Genomic DNA, 22,920 nt, shown 5'->3' on the forward strand with positions numbered 1-22,920 from the left:
CATGACCACAATTCCCCTAACCCCGCCCCCCTTCCCCATTGGTTTTAATGCCTTGCCAACTGCAAGGTTTTCCTGGAATGGAACCCTTGCGGTTGGCGAGGGATGGCTGTACAGTGCCTTGAGGTTCTGGGTGTTTTTTTTTCAAACGGCAATGGACATGTTTTGTCTGAAATGTTTCAAAGGGGAGAAGCGAGCTGGTCATACAGCTAAGAAATCACTGTTCTACATTATCTTTTTTTCTGCCTTTTGTTTTGTTTTGTTTTCAGGAAGCTGATGGCACACTGGATTGTATTAGTATGGCCCTTACGTGCACTTTTAACAGGTGGGGCACTCTTCTAGCAGTAGGTTGTAATGACGGCCGAATTGTCATCTGGGACTTCTTGACAAGAGGCATAGCAAAAATCATAAGTGCCCATATCCATCCAGTATGTTCATTATGGTAAGGAATTTTCTTTACAGGTTGAATGTGTTAGGGAATGAATTGGACACTTGTTGGATACTGGCCAATAATTTTAATCTTTCTTTCCCAGCCCCTGAAGTTTCCTGTGTTCTACTTTCTATATTATTTTACTTTGTAATAGATAACCAGCTTTTAATGTTTGAACTTCTTATCTTATCTCAGTGGATACAAAAACAATATTATGATGTGTCAAGTATTACTGTGGATTCTCTTTAAGAGTTGTAATGGAAAGGCTACAAAGTGGTTTCATTTTTAATGCCTCATGTCCTTAAAACCCCTATTCTACTCTGTTATGAATGCATTGGTATCTTGATAAATTTGACTTGAACTACATTTTTTAAAGTATGGTGCACTGTCTGCTCTAACATTAAAAGGAAAAGGAAAGATTGTGCAATTGAGTCGGTTTCGACTCTTGGCAACCACAGAGCCATGTGGTTTTCTTGGCAGAATACAGGAGGGGTTTACCATTGCCTCCTTCCATGCAATATGAGATGATGCATTTGAGCACCTTCCTATATCGCTGCTGCCCAATATAGGTGTTTGCCATAGTCTGGGAAAAATACCAGCGAGGATTGGAACTGACAGCCTCTTGCTCCCTAGGCAAGTTGCTTCCCCACTGCGCCATTAGATTGATCTGTGATGGATCTCTGGCTATAGTCCAAGTTATAGGCACTTTCTTCTCTTGTTTTCATGAAGCATTGTTTTTGGTGTAATTTTCTTTTGTCAATGTATGTTCAGTAAAACTATGGGTGTGAACCTTAGCTTTCTTTCTGAACTAAGAACAAAATAACCCGTTACATAGTTCTCTCTCATCTGAAATCAATGTTTTTGTAGACCCCAGAGTGAAGGTTTGCTGAAGCCAAAATAAAGGAGTTGAACAGGAAGCCAGCTAGATAGATAACAGTAAATAATGACCATGAGGACACTGTGACTTCAAAGGAGTGAAAGGTTTTTAGTTTCAGAGGGCTGGCAACTTGCCTAATTAGATGGGTTAAGAAGCCTGATGAGTTGCAGATGGACTGTAAGACAGACCTGTGAGAAGAACCTCAAGAATGAGGGAGGGGCATTGGTTGTTTTGTGAATCAAAGGACATCTTTTGAGGCTTAGGCAAGTACTTAGCTATAAAATATTTTCTGAACGAAAACACTCATTCTACACATAATGCAAAACTGATGATGACCCATCAATTCTATGAAGAAACCCAGTAACCATATCTCACTGATTAGGTCAAAGGACTACACTTTTCTCATATCTGGTGAGTTCTGAATGTAGGGTTTCTGTATAGAACTGATGGGTTATCATCAGGTTTTTTTGGTGTTAATTTATACACCACCTGACTACGAAGGTTCTAGGCGGTTCACAACCATAAATACAATTTTTAAAAAACGAAAATAAACTATTAAAATAAGTTAAAGCATTCACAAATTACTAAAAGCCAGGCTAAAAAAATCTGTCTTAAGGGCTCTTTTAAAAGCTGGCAAAGATATTAGGCCACGGATATCTATAGGGATAAAGATCCTATCTTTAGGATAAGTGTTTAAGTTAATAAAATATTTGCATAGCTAAGAATTCACCTGGACCCATTTGAAAAAAATTGTTACTGCTAGATTTTGGTCAGACATATGTATATAGATTCCTAACATAGGGGCAGTTGGGAGACTTTGTTTACTCCATGCATTTTTGACAAACCCTAATCCCAGACTTCTCAACTGTGTTCCAAAGGGAGAAATCTGTGATAGGTCCAAGCACAGATGATCTAATTAATCAGTCCTGAAGTCAGTATACTGGCACCTCAGTCTAAACACACTTACTAGGAAATAAGTTTCACTGAAAACAACAGAATGGTTTTTCTGACTGAAATATGAATTTAGGATTGACACGATGAAGAAAGCTTCATCATGCCAGTATGAGCTTCATAGCTTTGACTGTTTAAAATAACTGTTGTGAAGGTAGAAGTCTTATGCATTTATTACAAAAGAGAGGTCTTGATCTTTTTCTTCTAGTTGGAGTCGAGATGGTCACAAATTGGTGAGTGCGTCAACCGATAATATGGTATCTCAGTGGGATGTTCTGACTGGCGATTGTGACCAGAGGTTTCGGTTCCCTTCCCCTATTCTGAAAGTCCAGTATCATCCCCGAGATCAGTAAGTAACAATGATAAAGATCTGCTCCTAGAGCAGTTTTAGAGATCTGATTGTTTCTTAGTTGTAGCATTCTAGTAATTAAGCAAGGCTGCATGGACACTGTACTTTAAAAGGGGAAAAAACCCATCAAAATTATTTGTGAGGAAGTTCTAAATTCTGCTTCCTATATATGTTTGCTTAATTTGTATAATTCTGGTACTCATGGAGAGGGTTGCGGAAGTCCTCCTTCCTGATTGATGGAAAACTGCTTCTTTCTCCCTGCTACAACTTCTGAGACTTCATGATCTGTTGCCTGTACACCTTCATGTCCCTTCTCTTCTTCCTCCCAACAAAATTGTCTTAATTAAAAAGGAGACCAGCATTGGAATATATTAAGCTCTGGAGAGGAAATATGTTATATCTGCCATATGTTGGAAAACAATAGAGAAGTTCATACATTGGAACTAGTTTTCTCTAATTTTTATCATCAGTGAGTGGAAACAGTTTTGTTCTGGGTGGCAGTTTCAAGGCAGTGTGCGCACATAATAATCTCTGACACACACATACACATATGTATAGGAACACTGTGGTGTGCAAAATTTTTTTACACACCACTGCCCCTCCTCTTCTTCTGCAACTTATTAATCAACACTGAAACTAGTTATTCATTATTAAGTACCATAAGTATGCACCATAAATATGGAAGGGAAAAGAAGTGTATTTTACAATTTTACTCTATTTTATTACAAAGTATAATAGAAACAAGGCAATACTTCAACAAATAGTTACTGGAAGTGATAATACTTCAATATTCAAATTAGTATGGTAGAAATAGTATTATCACACTGCTGCAGATGGTAGATTAGTATTATCACACTATTTTGTTTTATTTGATTGCCATTAGTCACATTCGGACTATTTTAAGCAAGATAGAAAATAAATCTTGATACTTAATGAATAAATCAGTCTAAGAGCATCACTACAAATTTTCATCCTTCAGCATATCAATACATTCAACACTTATCATGTTTACTAATGTTACAAGCAAGTTTGCTTTTCTCTTGTGTTTTCCCCCTAATAGAGAACACCGAAAGAAAGGGTTTAGCAGAATGAAGTAGTAATGAGATGGCAGAATGGTCTGTACCTTTTGGGGGGATGGGGATGTAGCTTATGCTTTGCATGCAGAAGGTTCCAGATTCAATACCTGGCAGCATCTCCAGGTAGGACTGAGAAAGAACTGCCTGAAACAGTGGAGAGCTGCTGCCAGTCAGTGTAGACAATACTGACCTAGATAGATCAACAGCCTGACTCAGGACAAGGCAACTTCATTTGAACTGCATGCAAGGGATTCTGCTTTTAAAGGCCACTAGTAAAACAAGCACAAAACCACAAGTAGAAATTTAGCAAATCAGCAAGAAAGTGCAACCATTTGTTTGCTGTGCTTCAAGGAGTTTTTACCATTAAATGTTAAAAATGGAAATGTTAAAAAAATATTATCTTCCACCTGCATTCTGAAGCAGTGAAGTCTATGCCATCACAGGTAGACACAATAGGTGCCATTTTTTCACAGAAATCCAAGAAGCAGAAATCTGCTGCAGGTGCATTTTTGCTGCTGTTGCTCCTCCTGCTCTAACTTTTCCTAAGAAGCACCTCCATGCTCCAAATGACAAAGCACACACACACACACACACACACACACACACACACACACTCTCCCACTCCCACTCAACCCCCGTGAATGCCACCCCACTGCACTGGAGGAGAAGACTGGAGACAATGCCTCACTCGGTGGGGATGGACTACTCCGAGCCCGAGCGGCACCTCTGCCTGCCTGCCACTCGGGCTCTTGAATCAGAGGGAATGGAGTGAGACGATTCCTTCCTTCACAAGAGCCCGAGTGGTGGGAGGCAGAGGCGGAGGCATCGCTTGGGCTTGGACTGGAGGAGGCAGCAAATGGAGGGAGACGATTCCCTCCATAGGAAGAGCTCGGGCGGCGCTGGCAGCAAAGAAAGAGGGAGACGATGATTCTCTGCTTCTTAAGAAGAGCCCATGGCGGGCAGGGAGAGGTGGAGGTGGTGAGGCAATGGGGAAAGGCAGTGGGGTGGGGTGGGGGGAAGCAGAAGCCACAGTGAGCGGCAGTTTTAGAAAGCTGCATGGAGGGCTTGGGGAGTGGGCATGCATGCTCACGCGCACACCTTAGAAGGAACACTGATTGGGACTTCTGCCAACTTCTAGGTTAGCAATAAGAATTTTCCGTTTAATCACAGGAAGCAGTGGAATTTATTAATTATGTATCTTACCATGGAGACTTCAGGAAAGACAAGAACAAATCTTAAATTGTTTTTTGTTGTTTTCTATTTTTATAGGAATAAGGTGTTGGTATGTCCAATGAAGTCTGCCCCAGTCATGCTAACATTGTCTGATTCAAAACATGTTGTCCTACCAGTGGATGATGATTCTGACCTAAATGTGGTGGCTTCTTTTGATCGGCGAGGGGAATATATCTATACTGGGAATGCCAAAGGGAAGGTAAGTTGCTGGACCCATCTCTAAAAACTGTGTGTGCACCATAATTATACACATGTTTATCCCATGTGTACAACTCTCCTTAGGGACAATCCCAAAGCTGTATCAAAGTCTGAAGCAACATCTCTGTCCTTGTTCAGCAGCCTTCTCCTGTGGAATTTCATAGTGCCAGTTTTGGCAATTTAACTCTGTTTGCCACTACATGAAAAAGTGATTCAAGTGGCTTTTATTTATGAGAGCCAGCGTGGTGTAGTGGTTAGAGTGCTGGTCTAGGACCGGGGAGACCTGAGTTCAAATCCCCATTCAGCCATGATACTAGCTGGGTGACTCTGGACCAGTCACTTCTCTCTCAGCCGAACCTACTTCACAGGGTTGTTGTGAAAGAGAAACTCAAGTATGTAGTACACCGCTCTGGGCTCCTTGGAGGAAGAGTGGGATATAAAATGTAAAATAATAATAATTAAAGAAATGAAAAGGGATTCAGCACTCTATAATGTAAACAATGTGCTGCTTTAGGAGATGAAAGGTGCCTTCACTGTCATATATGATTATTCTAAAAGGCAAGCACATGTTGTGGTTAAACTAACAAAGAACAGAAATTGTAATATTGGAATGTACACAACATTGGTTTACTGTGGGGCAGGGAGGAGAACAGTTTCAAGGTAAAGACTGCATTGAAAACAGTTGATCTTGCAGGAGCATGCTTTTACTTTTTCCTGCTGTTAAGCCACCTCTCTATGGAGATACCTTGCTCCCGTGGAGCAGAGATGGGACTACTTGTTTTGAATCATTTTATAGTGAAAACGTCTTTCTGTTGTATTCAGGTAAACTATACCCATATTGGGAGTTCAGAACTGTCCCTACATTTCAGTTTCTAGGTATTTTAAAAAGTTGGCCTTAGTTCAGAGGTCTTTGCTGCCAAACAGGTGGTCAGTTTCATCAGCTCTGATAGCACTGATCACATGATAGAAGCAGGTGGTTGGAGTTATTTTTTCCAGACAAAACAGACAATCAGTGCTGTTGAAACAGAAGCACTAAACTGCCACCACCAAGCATAATTAAGACTGGATAAAATGCTCACTTTAGCTTGAGCTTCCAAGCATTTAATATTGAAGTTTAATTTCAGGGCTGATTCAAGGATGTTTTAAATAGCCTAACCCCACCCTAATACTCTCTTGTGCTCTTGGATCACCTTTCCTGGATCCACAGCACAATCTTATTCATGTTTACTTGGAAGTAAGTCCCACTGCAGGGTAAGTGTGCATAGCTTTGCATCCTCGGATGATTAATGTTCTTCCCTGCCGCTTGGTTGTCCTACTTGTGAAATCAGTGCATGCAGTTGTTAACTTCTTTGCCTTTCAAGTGAAGTTTTTAAATTTTATCCAGCTTTGGGCTGCAGTGAATTAAATGCAATGCAATACTCATTCAAGTTAATCCTTCTGAATTTAATGTTATAAAGCATGTCATAATAGAAGTATTTTCTTTGGAGATATACTATTTTATTGGATGAATTACATGCCATTGGCTGCAGAGAAAATGGACAGCAGCACCCAGACTTATGTCTAAATCCCCTTGGAATTAATGGGACTTCACTTGTCTAGTCTAGTTGACTTCAGTGGTGCTACATCACGGATAGTGATGTAGTGATAGTGATGTAGTGATAGTGATGTAGTGATGCTACATCACTGGATGCTGCCCTTGAACTTCTAATAATCTCATACCTATTTTAATTTCATACCTGCTCCAGTAGGACATAACCATCTTAACTTGGTGTTATAAACTGACCTTATTTCCTAATTGGTGATAAAGCAAGACATTAAGTCCTTAGCTTAATCTTCCATATATTTATTTCTCCTTGGTGTACCCTTCACTGATCCCATTGTGGCAGCTCTTGCGAGAGCAGCTACCTGGGAGATAGCGATGGGGACAGGAGACAATGGTGGCAGCAGGCTAGTCTGGTCTGGCCAGAGGAGGCGGTGGTCCTCCTGGCCCAGAGGAGGCGGTGGTCAGAGGAGGCGCCTGGTCCTCCTGGCCCAGCCGCCGGTCGGCCAGAGGCATCGGTGGTGGGCCAGCCTTGCCTCTGGGAGGAGGTTGGAGGTGGTGGCAGGCTGGCCTGGTCCTGGTCTGGCCTCCGGAGGATATGGTAGCCGGACGACCTGGCCCAGCCACCCGCTGGGAGGAGTGGGTGGGCCGGCCAGCCTGCCCATCAGAAAGTGCGGGGTGGGGGTGTGAGAAGCAGGTGGCCAGAAAGCTGGGCATGCCAGCGTGCGGGGGTGGGGGGAGGACATTGGTGGTGGCTGGGCCGGCCGGAGGCACAGATGCTCTGCGCCCAGCCAAGCTAGTAATTCATTAATAGCTGACAGAACTAGGACTTAGAGCAGCACGTGTTTTGCCATCTGTGCAGACTTTGAATATGTTTTCTTGCTAACTTGAAACAAGAGGAATAGGTGATACATACACCACAAATAAAAGTTCTAATGTATTTCTTGTTTGTGCCTTTAGATCTTGGTCTTAAAGACAGACACTCAGGACCTTGTTGCTTCCTTTCGAGTAACAACAGGAACCAGCAACACTACAGCTATTAAATCCATAGAGTTTGCTCGGAAAGGAAGGTGAGTCGAAGACTGTAGTCCTAGTCATATGTTCAAAATAAATTTACTGAACGCAGAGTTTGAAGCCTACTCTGGGAAGAGCAGAAGCAGCTTCAGGAAGCGAGCTAGCTTTTCTAAACAGAACAACATCAAGCCTTCCCCCCCTTCAAACTAACTAACAGGACAAGGGGAGATTTTGAGGGGCTGGTTTCTCTTTAAGGGACAAGTCCTAGTCTGTATGTTTGTTATTTGCCAGGGCTAGCATTTGCCGGGGCTAGAAAACTCCTGTGGCATCCAGTTTTTGTTTGTCCCTGCCTGGAGGGGGTGGAGTTAGCTAAAGCTGTGAGAGGCCCCACATTCCTTTGAGCCACATCATGTGTCTCAGTTTGAAGCTTGCTCTCTACATAAGAGGTGAAGGCCTGAGAGCATAGCAGACAGAGGATAGCAAACAGGGCATTGGAGTTTTGTAGGAGTTTAGCGGGAAATGTGTGGGGGAGCCTGAAACAAGTCCTTGTGATCACAAGGAGTCTGGTGGAGAAGAGAAGGTAAGTACAAATTCCTTCCTCATATAAGTACTGATCCCTCCCTCATATTCTTGAGAAAGGCTGTTTGGACAGTTAAAAAGCTGACCAGTACAGCTGAGACCTATTCTTCCAATCAACTATCTCTAAATACTGTAAACAGCCAACAAAACCAGTTATGAAGATAGAAAGTCAGCAGGGGAGGGGGCACTTCCCAGTGTATTTCACGGAGTGTCACATGTATGACTATTTGCTCCATGGGCAGAAGTCATGGGTGTGTGCTTGGTGCAAGGAGCTCCTGGCTTTCAGGGAATAAGTTCATTCCCTCGAAGCCAAGGTGGTGGATCTGGAGAAGCTCAGAGAGGCATGCAGACGAGACCTTCAGGGAGGTGATAGAGGCATACCACTCAAGGGCTGGTAGCTCCTCAATGAAGGTCTTGGGGAAGGGGAAGGTCTTGGGGAAGGTCTGAGGAAGGAATGCTCCTTTAGAAGGGACCCCTTCCATGGATGATGAGCCCATATCCTCTCACACAGGGAATACTCCGGGGGGTGGGGGCCTCCTTGTAGTGGGCAATTCAAACATTAGAGGTATAAAGACATGAGTTTGTGACCCGCATGTTGACCACACGGTGACTTGCCTGCCTGGTGCTAAGGTTGCGGACATCATGCAGCGTCTAGATAGGCTCTTAGGCAGTGCTGGGCAGGAGACAGCAGTCATGGTGCACGTCGGCACCAACGATGTGGGGAAATGTAGTCAAGAGGTCCTGGAAACCAAATTTAGGCTGATAGGTAGCGTATTGAAGTCCAGGACCCACAAGATAGCATTCTCAGAAATGCTACCTGTTCCATGCACAGGTACAGTGGGACAGGCAGAGCTGAGGAGTTTCAATGTGTGGATGAGATGTTGGTGCTGGGAGGTGGAGTTTAGATTTGTTAGGCACTGGGATACATTTTGGAGCAGGCAAGGCCTGTACAAAAGGCTGCACTTGAACCAAGGTGGAACCAAACTGCTGGCACTTCAAATCAAAAGGTTTGCAGAGAAGCTTTTAAAACTACGCCTGGGGAATAGCTGATAGGAGCTGGGTGGTATCCGGTTCGGCAAATGCCATCCTTTAAAGTGCGAGGGTGCAAAGGATTCTGATAAAACAGAAGGGGACAGAACAAAAACACATAAAAAGCAGACGGGTTGTGCCAGCTGGTCAAAGAGTCCAAAGAAAGATAGCATACACCAGGTGAGAGATTGAGCGTATAGGTGCTTATATGCCAGTGCCAGAAGTCTCCAAGCCAAGATGGATGAGCTGGAGTGCTTGGTTGCTAACACAGAAATAGATATAGTGGGCATAACAGAAACATGGTGGAACTGTGAGAACCAGTGGGACACTGTTCTCCCTGGATATAAACTCCATAGAAAGGACAGGGAGGGGCGCCTTGGAGGTGGAGTTACACTGTATGTTAAAGAAGGCATAGAATCTAACAAGCTAGAAAACCTAGGAGGACCGGAGTTCTCCACAGGAACCCTGTGGGTGACAATACAAGGCCTGAAAGGAAATGCGCTACTGGGGACATGCTATCGCCCTCCCGATCAAAATGCCAACAGTGACTGGGAGTTGCAGGAGGAAATCAGGGAGGCGTCAAGGAGAGGCAGGGCTGTAATAAATGAGTGACTTCAATTACCCACACATAGACTGGATAAATTCACAGTCAGGTAATGACAAAGAGGACAAATTTCTAGATACGCTGAATGACTGTGCCCTAGAACAGTTGGTCTTGAAACCAACCAGAGAGAAGGCAACCTTGGACTTATTCCTGAGTGGCACCCAGGACCTGGTGTGTGATGTCAGTGTCATCAACCCTTTAGGGAACAGTGATCATAGTGCGACCAAATTCAGCATACATGCAAGGAGAGAATCAACAAGGAAGTCTAACACAGACACTTTGAATTTCAGAAGAGGAAACTTCTCCAAAATGAGTATGGTGAAAAGAAAGCTGAAAGGGAAAATCAAGAGAGTCACTTTGCTTGAGAAAGCCTGCAGTTTACTCAAAACCACAATACTAGAAGCCCAGTTAGATTGTATACCCCAAAGGCGGAAAGGTACCACTAAGTCCAGGAGGATGCCAGCAGGGCTAACAGGTACCGTCAAAGAAGCCATAAAAAGGAAAAAGACTTCTGAAACTGGAAGGCCTGCCCAAATGAGGAGAACAGAAAGGAACGCAAACTCTGGCAAAAGAAATTCAAGGTGACAATAAGGGAGGCAAAAAGAGTTTGAGGAACATTTAGCTAAAAGCATCAAGGGGAATAAAAAAAAAATTCTTTAAATGCATCAGATGCAGGAAACCTGCCAGGGAGGCAGTTGGACCTTTGGATAATGAGGGAGTGAAAGGGCTTATTAAGGAGGATATGGAGGTTGCAGAGAAGCTAAATGAGTTCTTTGCATCTGTCTTCACGGCAGAGGATACTGAGCATATACCTGTTCCTGAACCAGGCTTTTTAGGGATGGAGGCTGAAGAACTGAGTCAGGTAGAAGTCTGGAAAAACTGAAAACTAGCAAATCACCAGGGCCGCTGGATGGCATCCATCCAAGAGTCCTCAAAGAACTCAAATGTGAAATTGCCAACCTCCTTGCTAAAATATATAACTTATCCCTGCAATCAGGCTCTGTATTGGAGGACTGGAAAGTAGCAAATGTAACACTGATTTTCAAAAAGGGATCCAGGGGCAATCCGGGAAATTACAGGCCAGATAGCTTAACATCCATTCCAGGCAAATTGATGGAAAACATCCCCAAGGATAAGATTGTAAAGCACATAGAAGAACAGGCCCTGCTGGGAGAGAGCCAGCATGGCTTTTGCAAAGGGAAATCTTGCCTCACCAACCTTTTGGAGTTATTTGAGAGTGTCAGCAAGTGTGTGGATCAAGGTGATCCAGTTGACATAGTATACCTGGACTTCCAAAAAGCTTTAAACGAAGTTCCTCATCAAAGACTCCTGAGAAAACCTAGCAGTCATGGGATAAGGGGACAAGTACATGTGTGGATTGCTAACTGGTTGAAAGACAGGAAACAGAGGGTAGGTATAAATGGAGAGTTTTCACAATGGAGGGAAGTAAGAAGGGAGTCCCCCAGGGATCTGTACTGGGACCAGTGCTTTTTAATTTATTCATAAATGATCTAGAAGTAGGGGTAAGCAGCGTGGTGGCCAGATTTGCAGATGATACCAAACACTTTCGGGTAGTGAAATCCAAAACAGATTGTGAGGAGCTCCAAAAGGATCTCCAAACTGGGTGAGTGGGTGACAAATGGCAAATGTGGTTCAATGTTGGCAATTGTTAAGTTTTGTTGGGATGAAAAAACCCAACTTTAAGTATATGTTGATGGGATCTGAGCTGTCGGTGAATGACCAGGAGAGAGATCTTGGGGTCATGGTGGAAAATTGCAAAATCCAGAGGTTACTGACAAAAGAGTAGAAAAGCAAGTGATTGCCTTCAGTTAGTGGTAACAATTCTCTCACAATCCTAATTGATACTGAAGTCAAGTAGAGTACAGTTAGTTACATTCACTGGATTACTGTCCCTTCGTTATCCATGAGATTAGTTGTTTGCCTATAAAAGCACAATTTTTCCTTGTCAATGATAAATTTTGAGGAAAATATGTTTAGGTAAAGATTGCACTGGAATGTTACTCTTGCACTAGATTGAGTGATCTTTGGCCACATTTTCAAAATAGTATTTAAAGAGACACTTTAAAGTAGGCATAAGAATTTGTATGGCTTTTAATTTGTTGTACTTTGGAATGATACTGATGTTATAGTTTTAGCTAATTTAAGGAATTATTGTATTTCAGTAATATCCATAAGAGAGGGGTAACTGGGTTAAAAACTATGGCTGAGATCCAGAGAGCAGCGCAAATAGTTCTGTTTGCTTGAAGGAACTTAGGCTTGTGTTTCTTAAATAGCAACTCCCATGGGAAACTGTTTTTTGAAATGAGGGAAGTTTCATTTTGGGTTTGTGCTACGATATAGTGACAGGTAGCTGCTGTTCAAAAAAAAAACTGGTGGGGGTGGGGGGAATTATTTTCTGCTGAGTATGTCCAAGTCACTAGGAATGCCTAAAAGAGCTATTTGGATTCTGGCTTTATCCTATCGTTTATGTAATATATTGTAGCACAATGTCTCAATAGTCCTTTTTAAAAACGAATATCATTACAGAATTTCATCTCTCTCTTCCAACCCCCAGTTGCTTTCTGATAAATACAGCTGATCGAATAATCAGAGTCTATGATGGTAGGGAAATCTTGACATGTGGGAGAGATGGAGAACCAGAACCAATGCAGAAGCTGCAGGACTTGGTGAACAGGTAGGAATATGCATCAGATAACTTGTCTTGAGGCAAAGCTGTGTCCTTTGCTCCTCAGTAGTCAGAGCTCACTGTAGAACAGGATCCTGTTGATGTGTCCTCTGACATAACCTGATTCTTTGCAAGCTTGAAAAGCAGAAGTATTTGATAACACTTCTGTCCAAAAAAGCATTATATGTTGTTGCAAAGAAACTGGCTCCAGAATGGTTGTCGTCATATACTGCAAGAAGGGCTTCCTGGCTCACTGAGCCTAGTCTTGTGCTATAAGTCAGGAAGCCCCATCTGCATGGCTTCGTTTGCACTGGAATGCAAAATACAAGGTTTTAAACAGAATATTCTATAGCATCTTGAAGCATATGGTCATGATACATTATAACTTTCCAAAGGTCCAGATGTATCCTGGTCCTGAAAGAAAGAAAGGTAAATTGAACACCATTTCAGAATCTTCGAAAGTACAATAGAAAGGCACGTAATCTCTGAGCACCAAAGAGAGGATGGGGTAGCAGCTGAAATACATGAATTTAAGAAAATATATCCTGAATACATCAATTTCTATAATTCGGAATGCAGAATTTGCAGTTTGTGGTTACAAAATACCGCATTCTAAGCTATACTTAAAGGAGTTTTTGACAGTTGGCTCTAAGCTAAAGTTCTCCAGAACTGTTTCTTCTTCCTAGTGCCACAGTATAAAGCTGATTTGTTCTGTTAATTCCTTTGTCTACAGGACACCTTGGAAGAAATGCTGTTTCTCTGGTGATGGGGAGTACATTGTTGCAGGATCGGCACGTCAACATGCTTTGTATATTTGGGAGAAGAGCATTGGAAACTTAGTTAAAATCCTCCACGGCACCCGGGGAGAGCTTTTACTAGATGTAGCAGTAAGTGCTTCCTTATCCTTTAGTAGGTTAATTTTGTCAGAACAGTTGGCCTACCTTTTAAAAAACATGTATGTATCATTTTCTCTCTCGTTCCCCCCCCCCCCGTGCAATTCTGTCTTCTAGTGGCATCCTGTCCGACCTATTATTGCTTCAATTTCCAGTGGTGTGGTATCCATATGGGCTCAGAATCAAGTGGTAGGTAGTGGTACTACTGATACCTTTTCTTACAGTTCTAAAATCATTTCCGGTAACTATTTGAGTGATTTTGCATTGGCACTTTTGCAGCATTTGCATGAGCTCTAAAATAATATAAGCAGCATCCTTCTAAAGGTATTCTTCAGAGAGATCCAAGTAAGGAAGTTCAGAATGGATGAAAGGCTAACTGTTTGTAGCCAGGCAGCTATTAGAATCTTTTTATTGGGGAGAGAGAAAAAGTAGAAAGGGATTAAAGAGACCCTGATGCAACATTACACAACACAACTAATTAGTTTGCTGTTTAGCAGGCCTTGTGACTTTGTCTTTCAAAGAAGAGCTGGTCATGTGATATTGCATGTGGTTTGTGGGACTTTGGGCTTTATTGTGTGGCAGTCTTCCAGCTGTATAGTGGCATGCGGATGACATGTTCTTTGGACTTGTGGTTTAGGAAAATTGGAGCGCCTTTGCACCTGATTTCAAAGAGCTGGATGAAAATGTAGAGTATGAAGAGCGGGAGTCTGAGTTTGACATAGAAGATGAAGATAAGAGTGAGCCGGAGCAGACAGGTAACCTCTGAAGACTACATTGACCCACATTCATATTGTCCAATATAAGAGGTAGATTATGTATGACCTGTTTTAGCAGCAAAACTACAGCCTAGGTTACAACCAGTGTTCCCTCTAACAGGGATTCCCAGATGTTTTTGACTACAACTCCCATAATCCCTAAGCAAAGGCTATTGCAGCTGGGAATCCCTATTAGAGGGAACACTGGTTACTGCCCCCTGAATTAAAAGTCAAAGTCACTTCACATTGTAAGTAATGATGCTGTATAAAGTGGGGTACAAAAAGCACCTCAGTATTACCCTGTTTACCTGTATCGAAGATTGTCGCCCCCCCCAATTATTTAGCTAGAAATCAGGGGGGTCATCTTAAATTCAGATTACTCTTCCTTTTGGGTAACTTGTATTTAACCTGGAAGGGGGCTGTCTTTAATTGAGAGTTGTCTTCTATTTGGGTAAATACAGTATTAGCTATAATATCATTCCATTGTGGGGGTGTGACAGAGTAAAAAGGTAATAAGGGGAAAGTCCTTTCTGGATCTGATAGTTATGATAAATTTTGGAAGTTAGCTTCTGTTGAATCGCCACAGGTAGAGCCTTGAATTTATAGTCGGCATGGCAAGGCCTACTGCACTTTAGAGGACAGCAGTGTCGTCCTGTGTTGGATGAAGCAGATCATCCTTCTGAAAGCAGCAGCCTTATAGCTATTTCTAGGAGACAATTTACCTTTTGAGGAATTGGGTTGGCTATTCCAGCATCCCAGTTCTCTTTTTGGCAAGAAATGACTTAAAACTCCAGCACCCTAGACTCCATCATCAGTGAGTGTTCTGTTTACTGATGCTGATAGGAAAATAGTAGATTTTCCCCAGTCCTTCCTCCATTTGTCCTCTGTGGATTCTTGCAGCAGATGTTCTTTCTCTTGCTTTCGATTTCTCTCCCCACCGCTCCCGGTTGTCTGTTACTTACTCCAGCCAAGCTGAAGTCCCTGTTACTCCAGTCTGCTTTTTGATACCTTCATGGATGTACACCCTACTGATTAGGGTTCTGTGATTACTGAGAATGGCAGTTCATGGTGACTGGCTTGTTTGCAGTGTGTGGGTTGATTTGGTTACAAACTACAGTCTTTAAACAGGTGCTTCAATACCATTTGCTTTCTATTTAGCAGTGCAAAACCTATTGTTAAAATGTGGCTCCCAGATTATCAAGGATATTATGCCACTAAATTAATGTCAATACTAAAAATGACATGGCTTGTGCTGGAAGAATAAGGCTATCAAAGCACAATTTCACCACTTGGTGGAGCCAAGCAAGCTGTACAATCAATACGATTTAGTAAAATCAGTAAAAGCAAATAACTTCCAAAATATCAGTGCTGCTTTGCTGACTTGCAAGATGACAACATATACACATGCATAGGCACCTGTATGTGCACCCAAAGTAATGTGTGAACAACTTTGTATCTCATTTTCCCATTTTATACTCTGTTCTCTATCTCTTATTTTCTTATAGGAAGTTAGTTACTACTTGTGTTTTAAATCTCTTCATTCTTTTCTCTTTGCCTTCTTGCTGCATTTGTTTTTTCTGCCATCAGTAGAGCCTGATATTTTTGTCTAAACTGCAGGTTATATTTTCTGTTTTATATCTCTGTCCTTTTTCAATTGCTGCGCCTTTTTTCTTAGATTCCAAGCCTATTGGCACGGTTTGTTCTATTGCACAGCATCTTGTGTCCATGGCTCGTTATAAACTTATTTTATTTTGAATGTGCATCTGCAGCAACCCAGAAAAATAGATGAATATTAAGCCTTATCATGCATTCCATTGATGTCTTTAATATGAAAGTCACTTGTAACTCAGTAGACTTAGCAGAACTGTGACAAGCTGACCACTCAATTAGGATCCCTCTACATCAGAAAAACCATCAGTTGGAGGTCTGTGAATGGTTTGGTTACTATCCCAGGCCAGATCACTTGAAACTTCTTCAGAAAGCAAACTTGAAAAAGCCACAGTAGATTTCTTAAAATTACAGCTGCAGCCTAAAGAAGCTAATAAGTGAGGGGTATGTTAAAACAGCTTATAAACTGCCGTTTAATATAAAACTTTCATGGCAATTTGTAATTTTAAAATGCACAACCATTAAACTAGGATTTTTTTAAAAAAAAATCACTAAAACAAACTAAATGAGATCAGATTTTTTTAAAAAACCCAACTGTTCAAATGTTTAAAATTCTGGAGAAGTAAACAGATCGTTACCTAGCACCAAAAAGACACTGAAGTTGAAGACACACAGCAAGTCACCTCGAGAGAGTTCCACCATTGGTGCATTACCACAGGGAAGGCCCTTTCCTTAATCACTACACTCACTTCACCTCTAATGTTAGAGGCCTGTAGAGAAGGACCTGAATGGAGGGTTCAGGCAGGGATGTGGCAGTTTGGAGGTAGCCACTGACAAATGTTTGGGTCAGAGAAAAGAATAGCATGTGTTTAATTTTGTGCGTTATTTTATGTTTAACTTCTTATCCTCTTCAAGCATAAGTTGAAGCTTTGTCCCAACATGTGATTTGGATTGTCTTTCCTTGGCAGGTGCTGATGCTGCGGAGGACGAAGAAGTGGATGTAACCAGTGTAGACCCCATTGCTGCGTTCTGTAGCAGGTGAAAGCGATGGCAGCATGAGGATGTTGAGACTGTACACAACAAACAATTGCAAATAACACTAACTCTTTAAAAATATATATCTTAGGGCTGTCACCCAATTAAAGAAATGTTAGTTGATTAAATTTATGATTTTAATTGGTTTAATTGGTTATATCTGTATTTGCATTTGAATAAGGCAATAGATCTGAAGAACAAAATAATTTGTTTTTTGATTATGCATGCACATAATGTTAGGCAATATTTCGAAGAGGCATCTCCTGTATGCCAGAGATAAAGGAATGCCTTTTCTAAAAGAAGTGCCTACCACTGGTGGTAGTTCTTTTAAATATAAATATAAATATAAATATAAATATAAATATAAATATATATATATATATATATATATATATATATATATATAAAAATCATAATTAACTGACAGTTTTTAAAAAACCAAAAAACCAACAGTCCAGTGGTTAATCTGAGCATGGTTCAGATTAAATGAATCAAAATGGATTTTAATCATCCCTAATATAAAATATACCCTGTAGAACCATGTGAGGTATGCATTATCTCCTTAAGCAGGTATTCTGCACTTGATTCTAAAATCTGCAAGAGCTTCCTGTACCGAACATTTGTTATTATTGCCTAACTTATTATTGGCTATGTGGAAGTTCAGACTCTGAATTCAAAGATTGTAACAGTTGTGTTCCATTTTTCCTCCCTCCCGCTTCAGTTTTCTCAAACTGTATGTTCCTGAGACGTGTAATTGATTCATCCATCCCTTTTTGAAAAACCCCATATATAACATTGTTTTCCAGTTTACATTTAGGCAAAGATTTGTTTAGGTTTTAGTAGGTATAAGGTACAGTGTTCCAATCTATAGTTAAGTGTCCTTTTGTTTACAAATCTTCCAGTTTCTTTTTTCCAGTAGTCTTTGTTTTATTTTGATTCCTTGTACTTACGAGCCACTTCACACATTACACACTGTGGAGGAACAGCCCTTTATTCCTCCTAACATTTTTACTGCTGCCACCAAGTGGACTATTGGTATGGCTGGGTCCACTATAACAACCCTTCACATTTATCAAAAATTACAGAAAACCAAAACTAAAAACAAACAAACAAAACCCCTCAGTAGTGTGGAAAGGGTTATATGTTTGGGGTAGAGACAATCAACAAGCTTTTAATTTTTTTAAAAACAAGGAAGTTTACTTTTAGAAAAATTGGTTCAATCAAAACATTACTTTTGCAACAACAACAAAAAACAAATTCAAAACAGTTATTAACAGAGCAGGTCAGGGGAAAATAAACTGGAAAAACACCATCACTACCTGGCTCTGTACTGGTCCCTACTCAGAGTCCTCTGTGCTTTCTTTCTTCTTAGCTGCTGGCTGGCTAGGTAGTCTCTTGTAATTACAACACAGGTCTGGGGCTCAATCCAGCCGGGCTCTTCCTTTTCTTGTGATTTCAACTCAGCTTCTCTTCTTGCTGGCTGTTCACTCTCTGCTTTCCTGGACTCACTCTAGCAGACTTCCAGACTCTCTTTGTTTTCCTGCAACCTCCACCTCTGACTTGCTCCAGCAAACTTTCTTGACTTCTCCTTCCAGGACACTCTCTCTCTCTCTCTCTCTCCCCCTCCCTCCCCCCCCTCTCAAAACATTCCCAATATATACAGTTTCTCTGACCAATCAGTTCCTCAGCCCAGCCAATCAGAACAGACAAAAAAATTCCCACTATTTTTAAAATCTATTTTCCCTCCAAAAATCAGCTGTCAAAATACTAAACCAAATGTGAAACTACAGAAAAACAAAAATAAACTTTTGACCCTGCACCTTCTCCATGCATAGGGACTTGCAAGCACAGAAATCCTATTTTCAATATTGCAGAGATTTTAGGAATATTAATGCAATATATAATTCACTCATAACACAAGTTCTATTTACAAAAAGAAGAGGTTTGGGGAATATTCATACACTATACAATACAAGGGCTTATTTACAGAAACCCAAGAGGTCTAAGCCTCATTTCTCCACACAAACATGTACCCCTAAAAATGTCATGTGCAAGCACGCGCATGTGCGTGTGCAAAACAGTTATCTGTCACACAGGAACATTCAGCAGAAATCTGTGATTGGCTTCAGCTCCTTATTGAAAAGAGCTGAGTGGCAAATCAGGGTTTCTCTTTGTGGAAAATGGTCCGATAGAGTGTACCTAGGAGGGTAAATTCTGGGGTAAAGGATAGCCCTTGTTCTGAATAAAGTAAGAACAGATGGAACAAAAGATCTCATAATATGAATTGTACACAGCTAATGGGAGAAAATGTTGTTTCCTTAACAGTGATGAAGAATTGGAAGACTCCAAAGCTTTATTGTACTTGCCAATTGCCCCTGAAGTAGAAGATCCAGAGGAGAACCCATATGGCCCCCCACCAGATGCAGTCCAGACCACCTTACCTGATGAGGGAATAGGCTCTGAGAAGAAAAGGCAGTCTTTGACTGATGGACCTCAGCCACCAAAGAAGAAACCCAAAACAACCAATATTGAATTGCAGGGAGTGCCCAATGATGGTGAGTGGCAATTGTTATCTTCCTAGTGCCCACATTACTGCAACATCTTATAGCTCTTGCTAGTCTGAAGAACAGATGGCAACACCAGTTCCACTCAATATTTTTAAAAACCTTATGCAAGACGTGATTTCTCTGTAGGTATCGATTCTGACAACGTACAATTATATTCTTCTTTAGGAAGGAGGGAGCCCTTTCAAAACATTAGCATATTGATATCTTTGTTGCTCTTCAGCTTACCTGCAATGATACCTGCTGATCTTACAGAAGAAATAGGTCATTTCCATTTCTGCTTTCCAAGCTCCAGTCTGTTACAGCAAAACAACCTTATGCTTAGAGCTGCTTCACACGATAAAATTCCTCCACAGAAGTTATTTCTGTGTAGGAATTTATGTGATTGCTATACACTTGGCAAGTGTTACATGTGGCAATCATACGTGACAGCCAATGTGCAGGATTCATATAGAAGTGATTGCTGGGTAAGATGTTCATCAGTTTTGACCTTCCCCAGTGGCCACTGAGCCAGTACTATAATGTCTAACTATAATTCCCAGTACTATAATGTCTAGCTGCTATATGGCATAGGTACACAGCTAAAGCAGTTTCCTATTAAAGGTCAGTGGAAGTATCCATCCTGTAGTGCTGTGTGTTAGTAGCAGTCATGCTGGCATAGCTTGCTACCAAATCCGTTGATTGGCTTTGTATTGGCAGCTAGTTTTGTGGTGGCTTTAGTAAATGAATAGTCCAGAGTCCCACCTTTTCTCTGCTCAATTCTTCAGCACATTATACCTTATCTAGGGAGGATGGCAGTTCTGATGTGTTGCTGTTGTGCTAACATGGTGGATCATGAGTTCATAGGGTTGAACTGCAAATCAAATGATATTAGAAGTTCATGAAGAGAGTCATTAAGAGTAAAGCAAATCTCTTCTGAGCTTGTACCATTATGTATTGCAGTGCATTTGAAATACTGGTGGGCCAAATGCTTGTTTTGTGCTGTTCTGAAATCCTCATGATTTGGTGTATTTGGGGCCAACAGTACTAGTGCTGTCTTCAAATACTGGGGGTATTCATCTAGTTGCACTCCTCAGTAGGGAGATATTCTTTTGATTTGTGACCACACTGGAGGAAAATTATGTTAAATTAGCTGAAGTACTTGCTTAGTAATCTGTGGTGTTATGCATTTCCTCTAAAGCATCTGGACCAGCTGCTGTCTTAGTCTGAGTGACCCAGTAAGATTTGTCTTGTGTTTCTATGCAACAAACTGCTGGTGAACTCACTTTATTCTGTTTCTGGGCTCATACCATTGTTCTTATATGGATCAGTTTTAATTTTTTTCTTTCTTAAAAAAAAAAAAAAGGCAACCAAGTCTCCCCTTTCCCATGTCATGGCATGAGCTTCAGAGAATTGCAAAGTAGACAAGAGTGATGTTGCTGTTCAGTATTATATAAACTGAAAATTTGCAGTTACTGCTCCAAGTGTGCCTCTTCCTTCACAGAAGTCCATCCGTTGCTGGGTGTGAAAGGAGATGGTAAATCCAAGAAGAAGCAAGCAGGCAGGCCTAAAGGATCAAAAGGTAAAGAGAAAGATTCTCCATTTAAACCGAAACTCTACAAAGGGGACAGAGGTTCTTTACCTCTGGAAGGAGCAGCGAAGGGTAAAGTGCAGGCGGAGCTGGGACAGCCTTTGCCAGGTAAGGACCCAGGGTGAGCATCTGCTTGCTTGGCGACCTTGCTTCTTACAGACATGGCATAGTTTTAGCACTTTAGTTCCCCACATGGCAGTTGCTTGCTAAGCGTGTTACTTGCTCTGCTCTCAAGGATGGACAAAATTTTACCTCTCTGAATGCAACATTATCCCTCATTACCAAATTCATTACCCTTCATTATCATAAACTGTAGGCACTGCAAGACAAAAATGTGAGGATTTTTAAAAAAAATAGATGTCATGTTGCAGCAAAGAGAAATAAGCTGTTGAAGTTGCTTCTTCTTAGAAACTTGGACTATTAGCCTCGCAAATGTGCAGTTGAGAAAGCTGTTCAAAATCCAAAGCAGAATTAAAAATGATGGGTAGCATGTGAGAGCCAAAGGTATCGTTCTGTGGCATGATTATGAGTATTTGATGTTGTATAAATATATGGGGGGGGGGAGAGCCACTGATCCATATTTGCATTTTCGGGGTCTGGTTGGGTTACAGTGGCTGACCTAACAAACAAAACACACACATAGGGAGGGACTGAGGGGATGGTACAGGATGACACACACAACTCTCCCAGCCCCTCTCTTCATTTGCTGTTGTGCAATTTAACTAACGTGACCAAGAAACAGAATCCCAGGTGGAGTTATGCTGATGAGGAGGTGGGGCTGTTGTGCACAAGAGCAAGCTTTGGGATCAAGTTCACCCTCACACCAGTGGTATCCCTGAATACAGCCTTTTACTTTTATCTCATGCAAATGAATGATTTCCCCATAGAAGTTAATGGCATTTGTTAAACTGTCGCACTTAGACTGGTGAAGTGAGGACAAAGCTTGTCTTCCACCCTTGACTCTCTCGAGTGATCCAGTCCTCCTTGCCAGGGAAATCACAGAAGGAGCAATCCATCTGTGTGCAGATCACACAAACACACCGCATTGCCCGAAGAGTTCTTGCAATATACAAACCCTCATAAGAACACCCCTGCTGGATCAGGCCCAAGGCTCATCTAGTCTATCATCCTGTTTTGCACAGTGGCCCACCCTCCCTCCTCATCCATCATATTGATGAGCATTTTGCTAGTAATAAACATTTGAGAGACCTTTGATTTCCCCAAGTGGGCTCTTCCACATTTGTGGGCTTTCCAATTGCACTTGGTTGGCTGCTGCGTGAGGCAGGATGCTGGACTGGATGGGCATGGGCCTGATCCAGCAGGGCCTTTCTTAAGTAGTTTCCCACAACATCCTCTATACAAGATGCCACAATGAAATACACATGCAGATTGTGCTAGAAATTCTGCTTTGGATTGGCTAAATGTATATAGATTAACTTCAGAGAAGACTTCCCCCCCCCCACTCCGCCCGCTGATGTATAAAAGTATCCTCCTCCGATGAAATGCATACCTTTGCTTTGCATGTTACTTTTGAATAAGAAAAGTTACCCTTTTCTTAATAGGCCAGAATACAATTTAATCATATATAGAAGGATATTTTTCCTCACAAGGAACATGGCAATAAACATTGCTCTAAGGGAAGGTTGTACTGTCCCGGACAAAGGAATAATGACCTTTCTGCAAGTGCCCACTTTCACACCCTGGCAGAGGGGAGTGGCTTTTTTGGAGTGGCTTTGAAAAGGGCATTGCCGAGATTTCAAAAGGAAAAACAAACAATTGCTCTTAAGTAACATAAGGCAAGTTCAGTGATATTGCTTGACAGCAAATGGGACCAAGTTCTCTCGTTTCTGTCATCCTGATCATGCCCAATTCTTCAATTCTCTCACAGTTTTTTGGATTCCTTCCAGACTAACTGTGCCCACATTTCACTAC

The 22,920-nt window shown here is 41.5% G+C and overlaps 1 protein-coding gene across 5 annotated transcripts in view; it reads left to right on the forward strand.

Annotated features, from left to right (window-relative positions):
• The window catches only part of RBBP5 (RB binding protein 5, histone lysine methyltransferase complex subunit), a 31,246-nt gene that overhangs the window by 3,595 nt on the left and 4,731 nt on the right, over positions 1-22,920 (forward strand). For 4 of the 5 annotated variants that reach the window (XM_053251163.1, XM_053251165.1, XM_053251166.1 and 1 more), the window contains 11 exons: positions 267-439; positions 2,464-2,604; positions 4,950-5,112; positions 7,612-7,721; positions 12,453-12,572; positions 13,297-13,450; positions 13,574-13,645; positions 14,094-14,211; positions 16,788-16,857; positions 19,180-19,409; positions 20,902-21,096. In XM_053251163.1, the coding sequence (XP_053107138.1) occupies positions 267-439; positions 2,464-2,604; positions 4,950-5,112; positions 7,612-7,721; positions 12,453-12,572; positions 13,297-13,450; positions 13,574-13,645; positions 14,094-14,211; positions 16,788-16,857; positions 19,180-19,409; positions 20,902-21,096 (1,546 nt within the window). The remainder of the gene's footprint in view (positions 1-266; positions 440-2,463; positions 2,605-4,949; positions 5,113-7,611; positions 7,722-12,452; positions 12,573-13,296; positions 13,451-13,573; positions 13,646-14,093; positions 14,212-16,787; positions 16,858-19,179; positions 19,410-20,901; positions 21,097-22,920) is intronic. The other variant, XM_053251167.1, reaches the window with a different exon arrangement.

This window comes from Hemicordylus capensis, chromosome 4 (genome assembly GCF_027244095.1).
Source record: "Hemicordylus capensis ecotype Gifberg chromosome 4, rHemCap1.1.pri, whole genome shotgun sequence".
Lineage (NCBI taxonomy): Eukaryota > Metazoa > Chordata > Lepidosauria > Squamata > Cordylidae > Hemicordylus > Hemicordylus capensis.